Genomic DNA, 16563 nt, shown 5'->3' with positions numbered 1-16563 from the left:
GTTGCCAGACCAAGATAACTTTTAATACAACTGTTGTGATTGGCGCTCAAATAGCAAGGTGCACTATCTCGACCAATCAAAAAGGTTCTAACGTGGCTAGCAAGAGACACGAACAAAAATGGTGGCGATTGTAAACAAGTGATGATTTGGATGATTTTAGTAGGTATTTATCACTGTTTATTCAGTTTAAGAAGAATAGGGTTTTATTTTCTTTGATTCGTTGGTAAATCAGTCTATATATATCCCTGAATATCTCAACTTTAAGTTTTTCAAATGTGTAACAACTAGCACCGTTTTAATGGGACGTTTCGCACCCAACAATTTCCCTTTATTTTCATTTCAGTAGGCATAGATGAAGCAGTTTAGGTATTTGTACCGATTTGTATACAAAAGTAACATATGCAAAAAAAAAACGGAATCATATCGACAACAAATTACCACACTAAATGACTTTCTGAAAGTCTTCGACAAAGGAAATCAAGTAGATGTGGCAATACTAGATTTCTCGAAAGCATTCGACACTGTGCCCCACGACAAATTATTATACAAACTACACCAGTACGGCATCCAGGGTAACATCCATCTATGGCTAAAAAACTTCCTAACCATCAGAAAAATGAAAACCATCGTAGAAGGAGTAAGCTCAGAGGAAACACCAGTTGACTCAGGAGTTCCTCAAGGTACTGTTCTAGGCCCGATTATGTTCTTGCCATATTAATGATCTGCCAGACAGCGTAAAATCATCTGTACGTTTATTTGCCGATGACTGCCTACTATATAGAACCATCAAAACGGAGAACGACCACCTAAAACTTCAAGCAGACCTCAACAACCTCGAAACATGGGCAAATAACTGGGGCATGAGATTCAACGCCAAAAAATGTTACATCCTGAGCATAAACAAGCGCTCCCAAAGATTTTATGAGATAAACAATCACATACTACAGGAGGTAAAGGATAATCCATACTTAGGACTCCAGATATCTAACGACCTGAAATGGAGCCTACACATCAAAGGAGTCTGCAGGAAAGCCAACACAACACTCGGCTTTCTGAGAAGAAATCTAAGAAATGTTCCAGAACTTTGCAGAAAAACAGCCTAATCACCTTGGTTAGATCCATCCTAGAATGTGGAGCAACAATCTGGAATCCATATCAACAAGGTGACATAGACAGACTGGAATGTATACAAAACAGAGGTATACAATTCATAAAAAAAAATTACAAGAACAGAGAGCCAGGTACCATCACAAAAATGAGAGAAGAACTTCAGATGGAGTCTTTAGAAGAACGTCGAGACAGCCTCCGTCTAATACTGCTATTTAAAGTAGTTGAGGGGTTGGTGCCAGCACTACCGCCACAAGACTTTGTAACAAAAAAAAGACCAAAACGACAAATAAAAACAAAAACATTCAGCGACTGTGTCACAAGCAACATCATTGAGAACCAAGTGTGTAACAACAGCAGAGGCCTACAAATACCAGTCAGCACAACAAATCAATACAGACACTCCTTCTTTGTGAAGACGATTATACAGTGGAACCACCTCCCAGAGAAAGTGGCATGCGCAGAGTCCCTTAGTGCCTTCAAGACCGCACTAAAAGAAAAAGGCCAGTAACATCCAGGCACTCTCTCACCGTCGTGAAAAAAACAGTCAAACGGGATCTACGACGAAACACATACAGATACAGAAATTAAGCAACTATTTTAAACAGATTAGACAAATTCTGGGAAAATCAAGATATCCTTTATAATTTCCAAAACCAGAAGCAAACGCATATAATTAATTTTCTCTTTGTTACTGGCTTTCTGATTGGCCTATTCATTTTTTTCATTCCACGATGGGAAAAAAATCCGAGAATGGCGCGGAAATCCTGACGTTATCGTGACGTCACAATAGAAACATTGACGTTGCGTATTGTTTTGGAAAAAATAATCCCCTGGAAAAAATCAATGGAATCGTACGTGTAAACGTATTTCATTTTATAACTAGCCTGGGAAATTAATTATAAGCATTGAAGTCACAATTTTTTAATTTCATCGGGTTATGAAATAAATTTTGTTTGCAAACTTTTGTGAGAATCCGCTACGCAGATTCACACAGTTTGCAAACAAAATTTCTTTCATACCCCGATGAAATTAAAAACTAGTGACTTCAATGCTTAATTGAATTAATACTATAGTACTGTTCCAATAAAACAGAATGAGAGAAAATTCTTAAGTTCTAAATTCTTTATTTCCTGGAAAAAAACCCTGCCAAATCACATGCCTACAGATATGTTTAGAGATGCTCCACCGCAGACAAATGGTATTTTTTCACTATTAAAAACCGGAGCAGACGATTTAGTATTTTTTTTTCAGTTACAAAAGTTACTTACTTTACACCATTACCACCATTGAAAAGTTTGAGCTTCTAATTTTACTTCAAGTTAAAATTACAAAAAATAATTAATTGCATACCGAAAAAAATCTGTGGCACTATATCCTATATGGAATTAAGTAATGATTGTGCATGCACCAAAGGTAAAATGAATTATTTTATATTATTTTTTGTGTTAATTAGACTATTATATACACCAATTATTGTTCAAGTGATGAATATCATTTATGCTCTGTCGGCGGTGGAGCATCTTTAGATAGTGAGATAGATAGTTAGATGCCCAGCTTCAAAGCCATACAGTCACCACAGTGTATTGTTATTTGATTCTTTTGATAGACATCATAGAACCAAACTACCTGTCACATCTGTCGTACATAATGTACACAGAACCTTCAGTTTTACTATGCTAAAGTCAAGGGATGGATACAAGTAATAACCACTTAAGTATAGAGGATGGCAGAGATTAGCCTACTGTAGTAATTTTCATAAAAAAATTCTTTTAGATGAAGTTTAAATGTCAAATGTACATACTGATATGTGTTAATATGATTATGTTCTGAATAACATATGTATATGAATATAAGCCAAATTAACTAGTTATATAATGTACAAAAGTTCTGTATATATATGTGCAATGTATAGTGCATGAATTATATTGCACATAATCAATATGTTGGTTACAGTGACCTAGATTCACTATGTCGAGTAGCTGGAAGGGATTGGAGGGGGATGACCTTATCCAAAACCTCCGTCACCTTCTCATCAACTTTGACCCCCATATCCGAGAAGCTGGCTCTTCAGATCAGGTGGAAGAGGCCCTGGTTCATATGGAGGAGAATGATGAGAATTTCCACAGGTATTCTGTATATATATATATATACACATATATGGGGCAAAGAAGTAAAGAATTCTAACAGTGTGGACAGAATATTGTTTAATTTTCAAGGCAATCTGTCCAGGACACAAAAATAACAAATAATATCATATATTTAGGACGGTCACGAATGTTCACAAAAACACGAACAATGCACACATATGGAACATACAGATAAACAAACTAGTAGGAACAATGATGATGTTAATTGCCTGGATGATGCCTTTGGTCAGTCGCTATAATTAGTAATTAAACTGACCAAAGGTATCATCCAGACCATACACATCGCCATTGACAAAGGGGCAGAATGCCTCGAAAATTTGACAAAGTTCTGTCCACGTTGCTATAATTCTTTGGCCCATATTTACTACTTCAAGTAATTTGTATCCTACAGACATATGTTTATAAGAATCCAGTATTATCTGGAAAACAACCGTTGGTTTTACTTTCTTGACCTATATATACACATGTATACATATAGTACATTATGTACAAATTAACAATGGTGCTTTAATATGTCTTAAAAATATTCTTTTTATTTTTAGAAGAATGATATATGTAAAATATAAAATAATATAATATTTAGTATAAAACCAATGTAAATGATTTTCATTCCTTTACTGTTAAAAATCCACCAAATTTATTGAAAAGGTGTTTTTGGTATTCCTCAGATGAATTTATGTTAAATCAGATTTTATTACAATGTTTACACATAGGTGTAATAAACAGTTAGGGTGGTCGGGTGGTGTAGTGGTTAAGCCGCTCGCCTTTCATCTAGCCGGCCGGTGTTCGATCCCCGGCACAGACGTGAAAAGGTTAGGGGTCACCTACCTGATCATGTGGGTTTTCTCCGTGCACTCCGGTTTCCTCCCACACTAATACCCCTCCCGCGCTTACATCCGGGCCATCGAGAGTGATTTACACAAGTTGTATAACTTCAGGGCTTTTTTTCAACATGATTTGGGGCCGAAATTCGGCCCCATTCCCCAAGGCAAAACCTCTAAATTTTTCCCAATTCAAGCCTTAAATTTCCCAAAATCAAAATTTCTTGAAAACTATCCAAAAATATTACATGAACTTAGTTGGTTAAGACTTTAAATATTTATGAATTGGATTCAAAAAAGTACATAAACTACACTTGAAATAAAAAATCTTATTTGTTATGCTTTATTTCATATTTCATAATTTTCCCCAAATCCTTGTTTTGTCGCACATTTTCCCAAAATCAAAGCCACAGGCCCCATTCCCAAAGCAGTGAGAAAAAGCCCTGAACTTGTTTCTCAATCGATGTAAAATAAAGTTTATATTAACATTCATAGTTGATTTGTTGAATACATGGGTTAATTAGATGTGAATCTTTTTCAATTAGATATGAATTTGTGCGTCAGTTGAAAAGGAAGATTGAGGAGGTGTTGGGTCCTATTGTTGAGGATGAAATAGAAAAACAATCCACATCTACTGGATCAGTGGACATTGGTCAAGATACACTGGTCAGCAGGATTACTGACCGTGTCATTCACTCCAGACAGTAAGATTACCATTTATGTTGTGATGCATAACAGATTGCTTTCAGCTACAAATCCATTTAGTGAAGATATTTGATAAAAAGTGAAATTATGGAAACAAAAAAGATATCATAAAAAGGCTAGGAACATCGGACATGTGTCTGTTTTTGTTGCCTGTTTCATGTGAATGTATGCACATTTATTTTACCTTTGTTAAAAGGTTTACTACCCATAGTCTCTGTAATCTATATTTATGTATTTACATATCAGTTTTGTTGTAAAAATTAATTGATTGGTGATATATTTGTTTTATGTGAGACAATTACACAACATCTTAGATTTTTAGGTCATCTGACCCAAAGGGTCAGGATGACCTATAGCCATCATGCTTCGTCTGTCGTCGTGCGCCGTCCGTAAACTTTTCACATTTCAATCTTCTTCTCAAGTTTGACCAGTGCAATTGAGCTGAAACTTACCTGAAATGATCCTGATATGGTCCCGACAAATTGTTGTTATTTTTCGGGTCAATCCGAAATCCATGATGGCTGCCACAGCCGCCATCTTGAAAACACATTTTGAACTTCTTCTCAAGTTCTACTGGTGCAATTTTTGCTGAAACTTGCATGAAATGATCCTGACATGGTACCGACAAAGTGTTGTTATTTTTCAGGCCGATCTGAAATCCAAGATGGCTGCCACAGCCGCCATCTTTAAAACACATTTTGAACCTCTTCTCAAGTTCTACCGGTGCGATTTGGCTGAAACTTGCATGAAATTATCCTGCCATGGTCCCGACAAAGTGTTGTTATTTTTCGGGTCGATCCGAAATCCAAGATGGCCGCCACAGCCGCCATCTTGAAAACACATTTTGAACTTCTTCTCAAGTTCTACTGGTGCAATTTGGCTGAAACTTGCATGAAATGATCCTGACATGGTCACGACAAAGTATTCTTACATCTCTGATTGATACGAAATTGAAGATGGCTACCATGACACTATATCTAATTAATTTCTTACATGTTAAGGCCCTTGGGCCTCTTGTTTGAAATAAAATTTGTTGAAAGAAATTGAAAATGATCCTGACATGGTCCTGACAAAGTGACACCATATAAAATTAATTTTAATATTGCCAAGGTAGTCAGATGACCGTTAAGGCCCTTTGGGCCTCTTGTTTTGTTATTGTATCCTTATATTAAAGAACTTTTAGTTTTAATGCATATCATGGAATTGAATTAATTAACTAATTGTAAGCTAGTATTAGATGTTGATGTCTCTTATATTTTGTTTTCAGCTACAACGATCTCTCTAAGAAAATGAAAAAATATATACTAGAAGCTGTTGATTATCTGATGAAGAACTTTGACTCAGAGTTTGGTACTGGGCGACATCGGGACTCCGCTGATCAGCTGCAAGCTAACAGACAAACCCGCAAAACCTATATTGTCAGTGATGAGGATGAGTCATCGTGTGGAAGCTCTTTCAATCAAGTATGCAGCCTATGTAACTGGTGAAATATGTCTGTTTTTTAAGGTTGAATCCTATTAACAATTTTTCCATGACTGACCCCTAGGGACCAGAGGGGTGGGGCCAAATAGGCTAAAATTTCAAAAATCTTCTTCTGAAGTTTTATATATGGTAGGATCAAATTCATTTCATAAATGGAAAGGTTTTAAGGTCCTTTATGCAAATTATGAATTATATGACCCTAGGGTCTCGCATTGTCCTCTGGGGAGGGGGTCAAGTTTACTAATTAAAAGTTTATTTAAGGATAACACATTTTTGAGCATTATTTAGTCATTTGTATTAGGAAATAAGTCAAATGTTGTTAGAATTTTCATTAGGAGATGTTCATTGAATCCTATTAACAATTTATGAAATTCCAGGAATAGTAGAATCAAATACAAGTTTACATAAAGAAAACACAATTTTGAGCATTTTTTAGTCATTTGTTATAGGAAATGAGTCAAAATTGTCAGAATTATCAGTATGAGAAGGTGGTTGAACTTTCTTGACAAAATTTCCTTCACTGACACCAAGGGGTCTGAAGGGTGGGACCAAAAGGGGCCAGTTTAAACTTCAAAAATCTTCTCCCAAATTCAACAATAGCATAATCTAATTCCTTTCACATATAGAAAACTCACAAAGTTCTTTCAAATTAAATTGAATTAAATGACTCTTGGGTCCATGGATGTCTCTCCCTTTGGGAGGTGATAAACTTTATTTAGTCCACAATCATTTATATTGGATAGCAGTAAGATATTAAATGTTCATGATGGTACTATCTGACAACATATATTACCAAGGTAAATCAGTATTCGGGTGACCGTCAAGGCCTCTTGGGCCTCTTTGTCTTATTCAATTAACATTTGAATCTCATTTGTTAGCATTTTGTTGGTCACATGTAAAATTTTCACTATATATTGTAGAGAACTTGGATACCCTGATAACTTGAAGTTTTATTGTGATAAGTCAGATTTGTACTGAGGTTTTACTTTGATTGATGTCATATAATTAGAAAAGGGATACTAGTATTACATATGTTTTAACTGTAGCTTGGGCTTAAGTTGATACCAGAAATCATACCATTCCGTTAGTTTTCCATGTATCCTAAAAACTAGGCCGATTCTTCTCTTTTATGACTTGATGAGAGTAAATCATTTTATTATATAGAATCTAATTGTCTGTTCATCGCTCCTGCAAAATATGTAAGTTGGTTCTTTACGTGGAAAATTGATTTTTTTTTATTCCGACTAACTGTGATTTTATGTGTGTTTTTGTAGGGTATGATGTGGTATACTAGCCATGAGATGCTTGAGAATGTAGCTGAGAAACTGGGCAAGACAAAAGATACACAGGTGAGCTCACTAAAGGGACATAACTCATGTATTTATTCACAAGATATGATATTTGAAATCCTTACTTTTATTTTACATTTCTGAACAGTTGTATAGTACTGATACATAAAGCATGGTTCATTTTGTGTGAAAAAGTTGACAGACAGCTATTTAAATCATTATCTTTAGATTGCTGTCATTCTTTACAAACCTTAAACATGATACAAGTTCAACCCAGCCAGGGTATACAAGTGTTTGTAGACATGCTCAGATGCCTCATAAAATCACAAGATTCATTATTATTATATAAATTCAACAAATCTTGTTACTGCAAACTTGGCAAAATTTTGGTTACTAGTATTAGGTTAAGTTGACTGAAGTTTCTACTTATCCATTTAAGATTACATCACCAATAAAAGTGTTTGGAGAAGAGACAGAAGCACTGTCTGAAAATTAGTATACGTGCATGTATTTGAATGTTATTTGTAGACAAGGATAGAAGGAATGCAGACACTGAATCAGAACTCTCCTGGAGATTTTATAAACAGTGACCAATGGATCAGGATCCGGAAAAACTTAATGGACGTGATGGCAGACCCAGATGAACAACTCTCAGTAAGTTATCAATCATATACCAGTGTGTATTAAGTCGAAGGATGCAAAATAAATTTTTCTAGACAATTTTATGAAACATTTATTAAAGTTAATTAAAAAACCAATTGAAAGAAGATATTTCTACAATTAATGTAATTGTATTTGCACAGTTAAAACGATTTCATTTCACAAATTCAACATTGCTGTAAGTAGATTTACATATTTGAAAATATTCAAAAGAGTTTTTAAGAATTAAATGATTATTTCTAATTATGTCCTTTGTCAGTTTATTGCTATTTACTTGATTTTCCTAACACTCAGCTTTAGGTGAATTTAGATGCTTGTGTAATACAGGAGTATTGTAAGATGATATTACTGGTCAATATAGACTGTCAAAAGTTTTATATCCTGCGGATCTGGTTATGTTTCAGTACCTCAGTCAGAAGTTTATTGTCCGGGCATTCACCACCACCTCGCAGTACACCAAAGAAGTTTACACTCTCCTAGGTCTGTAGTATAGTACACAGTACACTCAAGTACAGACGTATAAAAAAGTAGGGCATGGTTTTTGTATGTTGTTCAACAAACCACCAAATGGAAATAAGGAAAAATACAATAAAAGAATACATAGTGTTATGACAGGTTCAAATGATTGGTATCCATATGTACCAGCTCTGTTTCAGAACACTTTATTAAATCCCTGGTTAATGTATTGATAAAGTATAGCTGGTTATTATATCTCTGGGTTATGTATTGATAAAGTATAGCTGGTTATTAAATCTCTGGTTAATGTATTGATAAAGTATAGCTGGTTATTAAATCTCTGGTTAATGTATTAATAAAGTATAGCTGGTTATTAAATCTCTGGTTAATGAATATATAAAGTATAGCTGGTTATTAAATCTCTGGTTAATGTATTGATAAAGTATAGCTGGTTATTAAATCTCTGGTTAATGTATTGATTAAGTATAGCTGGTTATTAAATCTCTGGTTAATGTATTGATAAAGTATAGCTGGTTATTAAATCTCTGGGTAATGCATTGATCAAGTATAGCTGGTTATTAAATCTCTGGTTAATGTATTGATAAAGTACAGTCGGTTATTAAATCTCTGGTTAATGTATTGATAAAGTATAGCCTGTTATTAAATCTCTGGTTAATGTATTGATAAAGTATAGCCAGTTATTAAATCTCTGGTTAATGTATTGATAAAGTATAGCTGGTTATAAAATCTCTGGGTAATGTATTGATAAGTATAGCTGGTTATTAAATCTCTGGTTAATGTATTGATAAAGTACAGTCAGTTATTAAATCTCTGGGTAATGCATTGATCAAGTACAGCTGGTTATTATATCTCTGGGTAATGTATTGATAAAGTATAGCCGGTTATTAAATCTCTGGGTAATGTATTGATAAAGTATAGCTGGTTATAAAATCTCTGGGTAATGTATTGATAAAGTATATATAGCCAGTTATTTAGACTGGTAATTTTTTTTGTGTGATTTTAAGTAAAAAGGAGAAAATTATATTTAAGCAGTTTTAGTGATTTGGCATTCAGAGTATATTTGCTGGAACCTTTTCTCAATAATTCAAAAATTCATTGATAAAATTTTCATGATCCCTGCAAAAATAATTGGCTATTTGGTCATTAGGACTTAAAACAGATTTATAATAAGAGATAACGGTTTGGGGATGATAAATCTTCATCTAACCTACTAATTTTGTTAAAGGTACTCTCCTTCATACTATGATTGTTTTTGAAATGTCATGCATGTTTTTTGATTGAATAATTGTTCTCCCTTCATATTACAGCGGACTATCTTATTGGTCAATTCAATTCAAGACGTGGCTTGATTCCTAAAGTTAAAAATGGGCTTGATGTACAAAAGGGAGAGATTGTCAAACTCATCAAGGCTGTAAGTTTGTTCATTTAGTTATCAACACACATAAGTAATATTCTTGTTATGTGGAATTTCTGACAGCGCATCCATTCTATAACCATTACCAAAATTAGTTGGTATAACAGTTCTTGTGGAGTTATCAGTGGTTTGTTAAATTAACTGTTTGTATCTTATTTATTATATATACAAATATGTTTGGATTGCCTTTTTTTGTCCTCAGTGTAACTTCATTTATATTTACTTTATCCACAATAAATGTTTGCATAACTTCCTTTTGTTTTCTCCACAGTTTCGTCTATTAAATGAGTTTCAACAGGAGACGATAAATTATTGGATACGTTACCCCGATAAGTAAGTATAATTACAGTATTTTAAGGTCAGACCATTATATCTCTCACAACTAGGTTTGGAGGTATACTCATCCTTGATACTCAAGAGGTTACTATCACTGTTATATTCACTGTTAACGTTGTATGTTACAGATACCTAGAGATGGCCTGGAGAGTACATTGAGTCTGTTCTCTATCTCTCTATATATTGTATGTTACAGATACCTAGAGATGGCCTGGAGAGTACATTGAGTCTGTTCTCTATCTCTCTATATATTGTATGTTACAGATACCTAGAGATGGTCTGGAGAGTACATTGAGTCTGTTCTCTATCTCTCTATATATTGTATGTTACAGATACCTAGAGATGGACCTGGAGAGTACATTGTGTCTGTTCTCTATCTCTCTATATATTGTATGTTACAGATACCTAGAGATGGTCTGGAGAGTTCATTGAGTCTGTTCTCTATCTCTCTATATATTGTATGTTACAGATACCTAGAGATGGCCTGGAGAGTACATTGAGTCTGGTCTCTATCTCTCTATATATTGTATGTTACAGATACCTAGAGATGGTCTGGAGAGTTCATTGAGTCTGTTCTCTATCTCTCTATATATTGTATGTTACAGATACCTAGAGATGGCCTGCAGAGTACATTGAGTCTGTTCTCTATCTCTCTATATATTGTATGTTACAGATACCTAGAGATGGACCTGGAGATTACATTGCGTCTTTTCTCTATCTCTCTATATATTGTATATAACAGATACCTAGAGATGGTCTAGGAGAGTACATTGTGTCTGTTCTCTATCTCTCTATATATTGTATGTTACAGATACCTAGAGATGGTCTGGAGAGTTCATTGAGTCTGTTCTCTATCTCTCTATATATTGTATGTTACAGATACCTAGAGATGGACCTGGAGAGTACATTGTGTCTTTTCTCTATCTCTCTATATATTGTACATTACAGATATCTAGAGATGGTCCTGGAGAGTACATTGAGTCTGTTCTCTATCTCTCTAAATATTGTATGTTACAGATACCTAGAGATGGTCCTGGAGAGTACATTGAGTCTGTTCTCTATCTCTCTATATATTGTATGTTACAGATACCTAGAGGTGGTCTGGAGAGTACATTGAGTCTGTTCTCTATCTCTCTATATATTGTATGTTACAGATACCTAGAGATGGTCCTGGAGAGTACATTGTGTCTGTTCTCTATCTCTCTATATATTGTATATTACAGATACCTAGAGATGGTCCTGGAGAGTACATTGAATCTGTTCTCTATCTCTCTATATATTGTATATTACAGATACCTAGAGATGGTCCTGGAGAGTTCATTGAGTCTGTTCTCTATCTCTCTATATGATGTATGTTACAGATATATAGAGATGGTCCTAGAGAGTACATTGAGTCTGTTCTCTATCTCTCTATATGATGTATGTTACAGATATCTAGAGATGGTCCTGGAGAGTACATTGAGTCTGTTCTCTATCCACCAACCTGGAGCCCCAGTAGGGACGTCTGCCAGCCTAACTCCAATACACTTCGTATCCCTCATTGATCCTAAGGCCCAGTGGTTCATCAAGTGGATGGTAAGTACCATTGGGGGCTCCTGGAATCTTACTTGAATAGTTGATTGAGAAATCTCCAACTAAGGGTAGATATTACAAGAAAAAACTCGACTCTTCCCGTAGCTAAAGGGTGTAATGCAAAATAATTTTTACTTGGGGAGCAGATTTCACAGTTGACTAATAGAATATTTCTGTAGTTTAGGACATTAATAGTAAAATCCCCAATTGAAAGGTAATTATCAGAATATCTTAATTAAATATCAAATTGGATAGAATATAACACAGAAAGAAATGATTTATATTCCTATGACAAAACCACTACCAGGTATTCATGCTATGCATTTTGAATAGTATGAATTGGAGTGCTGACAGACATTAACTTATATTATTGGTCACAATCTAGGAAGTAATGAAAGAGACACACTAGGTGTAAGAGGTGATAACATTACCAATTCTCTATTTTTCAACAATAAAGGGGATTTAATTAAATCTTTTAGTCCATGTGCGTATGTATTTGTGTTATATATGTCTTTTGGAAGATTACTCTGAGAATTGTTGATATCCACAAATATTGTTTTGCTCTCATTGTTTCAGCATGGTAACTACAGTCGAATGAAGCTTTTAAATCTCCTGGAGAAGTACAAATCTATAGTAAGTTTCATCATCACTAAAGAATACTACCCTGTATGTATGGATAGTCAGTCCAAAGGTCATTTACTACTATAGAAAACAATGCTCTTATGTTTCATTGTATTGTTAAAATGGTATATTCCCTTGAAAAAAAATGGTTTAATATATTTCCTAATGCAATATTTTAATGATATTTTAATCAATAATGTGAAGTACATCTCGAACCAAATTTTATCAATAACTATATTTATACACGTTCTTTTTAAATGTATGCTTTGTAAGCTTAAGGTGATGCTGTCCAAATTGGAACACTTTTTGATGATAATTGTAAAATATTTCTAACATGTGCATAAATCCAGATTTTTCTCTTAACTTTCCAAAAATAAATGCCTTCAGTTTTAATTTCATGATTCGTTTACTTGTCAGCAGTGCATATAATTTGAAATAGAGAGCTTGAAGCATGCCCATTCTAGCCCTGTGTTCCAGCAGGTTCGAGTACCCAAAATGGAACACCTCCTAAATATAGTTTGATTAAAAAATGTATAGACATCATAAAACATGTTAGAATTCATTAAAGGAAAGTTCAAACATTTTTTAGTTTATTTTAGTCACATGTCTGTCAAAAATATCCCGTTGTACGTTTGTTTTTCTTGTTTTAAAACATATGGTGTTTTTAGGGTTGTCGCACGACGTCATTTCCCGCATTTTTTCACAATTTCATTATTTTCGGTTTTAAATACAGATAATAAGCAACTTGAAAGAAAATGAGATCTAAAAATTGTCACAGTTACTTTTCAGCACCTTAATTTTTGTTCAGGACAGTAATTGGTGGTTTAGATTGTACACGGAAAATTCTGTATCACATTTTTAAAAAGTCTTAGCGTTTCAATTTTGGTAGCGTCACGTTAGGTTTATATTTATCCTCTACTGTCAACTTGATAGTCCATATTACTGTTTAGTTATAAACTGATGATTACTTGTATTTTAGGTTGTGAATGCTGTATATCATTGTCTTGAGTTCTCGGCCAACAGAAAAATGCCATTTGATCTGATGAGTGAGGTGTCAGACAATTTTTCCAAAACATCCGTTAAAGGTGGGTATTCTATCAGGAAAACATAGCAATGCAATAAAATATAAGTCATATTAAAATCGAGATACTTTCTTTCCAATTTAATAGTTGCATGCCTTCTCTTCATTTGAAAATACAGAAAAATATAGAAATCCTGTTTGCATAGTTGATAAGAGAATATCCATTGATATGAATTTTACAACGACCTAACACATAACATGTGAAATAATATACCTCCAGATCATTGATGCTATTTACCAGAGCTAAACATTACAGATTATAAGGTATTGACTTTGTTTTGTAGATGGTAGCTTCCGTTTGTACTACACTGGAGCAGAGTTAGAATACTCCTACTTCATACACTCGGTGTTTCTCCTTGGTCGCCTGTTGTGTTTCACCAATGGTCGCAAGCTCTTCCCAATCAAGCTCAAGGATACAGACGGTACTGTAGCAAGGATTACTGTATTGTATTGAGTGTGAACTATTGGTCAAACATTCTCACAACAAAGGGTCAAAAGTAAACAAATCATTTATAGCGCATTTCTTATATATTATTCTATCATATTGAATTTGTTGAAATTTTAAAAGTGTATTCAGTAGTAAAACCAATCTGATTAAAAACAGCTGTTTGATACTCTTTACTTCGTGCTCCGCTACGAGGAGTCAGTGCTGTGCTAATGGGCGCAGCCATTTTACATGTTTGTTTGGTACTCATTGGATCTTATCGCTGAAAGTTGAGAGCTATGAAATACCAATCATGGTTTGCCAGCGCTGTTCCAATTGGTTATTGGAAAGGTCGCTCGGACGGTGACATCTATGTCCTACTGTCAGATGTAAGCAGAGTATCAAACAGCTGATTTTAATCAGATTGTAGTAAAACTGAAAATGTGTTATTTGTAACTTTTAATTATAGAAAATGGATCTTACTAGAATGATGTCTTTATGCCCTACAGTAACATTGGGTGTTATAGTTTTATCCATGTTAGTTTCCTCCTGTCCTGTCATGTTCCGATTTCATACTAGGGTTAATGTGTTGATGTCTAGTTTTGATAAATACATGTAATGATAAAAAGAAACTTTATGTCCAGTACCTGGTGGCTGATATAATGTTGTATGGCTACCACAAATAAAAATTGTGCTTCAATATTAATAACATTAAAATTTTCTGAATATAGTCTTATCACTCATGCAGTTCAATTTTGATGTCATTAAAATTTATTATCATAGAGCCAGTCACCATTACAAAACTACTGGTAGCCCTTGTGTTGATTGTGGTGGACCCAAGTCTCAGCCAGGGAAACTCCAAATCCTCCACAAGTACGTATGACAATACACCATGGACATCATACAACTACTGAAATATACATGGATCATAAAATTACAATCTTTACAAACTATTATATGATACCATACTCTTAATTTGAAAGGACCATATATGGTTTGGGCCCTTATTGGGTCTCCAAATCAATCATTATTAGTTAAATAATTTGAATGGACTTAGAGGGAAAACATTGAGTCCTTTTCATTTTCTATGGTTAAAAATTGATATGAGAATGAATAAACACAAAAGACACACAGAAGGCATGTATCCATTCATTAATAGAATCACAAAAACTGTCTATTTTGTTATACATTTGTCTTTCCTCCCACAGGCCGGTATGAGCCTGGGAGTTTAGTGACGGAGATCCTGAAGAACCTGTGTAGTTCAGAACAGGTTTGTGAGATCTGTCTGTACAAGGATGAGATCACCAACACTCTCCTGTCTCCCGTGTCACAATACCTAGACACCATGGTATGTACAACCTTTTTGTTGTTTTTAGTGAAATTGGACAAATTTTCAACAACAAAAATGGACTTTGTGAACCAATGTATAACTGTTATTAGTTAAAGAAATCAACAGTCACCGTAGTTGATTCATCACTCTATTGAGCGCATTGTAAGCCATAACTTAATCATCATACATTACTTTTACATTGTAATCCATAAATTCATCATCATACATTACTTTTACATTTTAAGCCATAACTTAATCATCATACATTACTTTTACATTGTAAACCTTTCATATTTACTTCTCTTACATCAACATCAAAGTGCTAATTAGAAGCGGTTATACCTCTAAAAATTATCCTTTGATAAATTTCAATTAAGAAATATGAGCCTAAGAACCACCTACATTTTGTCTTCACATTTGTAATCTTTTTTTTTCTTCCAAAATTTAGATATCTTTGAACTACAATATTTTATACAGTTTAGTATTATCATTTTGTTTTGTGCAAAACGTAGCATCGGCCAGGAAGCGAATATTCCTACTTTGAGGTGAGAACTCGGTTTTTTGCGTGGCCCTGAGACCAATTAACGGTTACTGGTACTTAAATGGTTTTAAAACCCCATTATTGACATCCCATAAACTTCATACTAATCATCCATTGTGAAGTCCTAATGGCAATGTGCATGTCTATGTTGGAACAGGAAGTGAAGATTTTTATTAGAACTAACGTTTTATGAAGATGAAGTATTTGTCCTAATAAAAGTTCCCAATTAATTCATACCTCATCATGATCAGTACTGCAAGAAAATAATTAAAATACTAGTCAACCTATCTTAAGTTTCATTAACATTTTATACATTTTCCTAACATTTTTTTATTAAACAATATATGTTGCAAAGGGGAGATAATCAATTGCATGTAGTTTTTTGCTGCATTTCTTTTTGCATTTTACTCATATTTATTAATAGTTTAATACTAATATTTCCATAATTAGCAAACATAATATACCAATACTTATGAGGTTGGTTTTAGGATCTTGGATTTTTAGGTCATCTGACCGACCTATAGTCATCATGCTTTGTCTGTCGTCGTCCGCC

General features: G+C 34.1%; 1 protein-coding gene across 4 annotated transcripts in view; it reads left to right on the top strand.

Annotated features, from left to right (window-relative positions):
* The first annotated feature begins 51 nt into the window (after positions 1-51).
* LOC138315559 (protein broad-minded-like) overlaps positions 52-16563 on the top strand; it is a 34190-nt gene continuing 17678 nt past the window's right edge. For 2 of the 4 annotated variants that reach the window (XM_069256668.1, XM_069256666.1), the window contains exons 1-16: positions 52-159; positions 3064-3236; positions 4624-4782; positions 6051-6246; positions 7540-7614; positions 8083-8208; positions 8619-8694; positions 9999-10102; positions 10377-10438; positions 11872-12016; positions 12590-12646; positions 13614-13719; positions 14000-14137; positions 14923-15012; positions 15348-15487; positions 15982-16014. In XM_069256668.1, the coding sequence (XP_069112769.1) occupies positions 3079-3236; positions 4624-4782; positions 6051-6246; positions 7540-7614; positions 8083-8208; positions 8619-8694; positions 9999-10102; positions 10377-10438; positions 11872-12016; positions 12590-12646; positions 13614-13719; positions 14000-14137; positions 14923-15012; positions 15348-15487; positions 15982-16014 (1665 nt within the window). In that variant the 5' untranslated portion in view covers positions 52-159; positions 3064-3078. Of the gene's footprint in view, positions 164-3063; positions 3237-4623; positions 4783-6050; positions 6247-7539; positions 7615-8082; positions 8209-8618; positions 8695-9998; positions 10103-10376; positions 10439-11871; positions 12017-12589; positions 12647-13613; positions 13720-13999; positions 14138-14922; positions 15013-15347; positions 15488-15981; positions 16015-16563 lie in introns of all 4 variants that reach the window. The other 2 variants (XM_069256667.1, XM_069256669.1) reach the window with 2 other exon arrangements.

The sequence above is a fragment of the Argopecten irradians genome, chromosome 2, assembly GCF_041381155.1.
Source record: "Argopecten irradians isolate NY chromosome 2, Ai_NY, whole genome shotgun sequence".
Lineage (NCBI taxonomy): Eukaryota > Metazoa > Mollusca > Bivalvia > Pectinida > Pectinidae > Argopecten > Argopecten irradians.
Note: the sequence above shows the minus strand (reverse complement) of the source record. Positions and strands in the feature narration are given on the sequence as shown.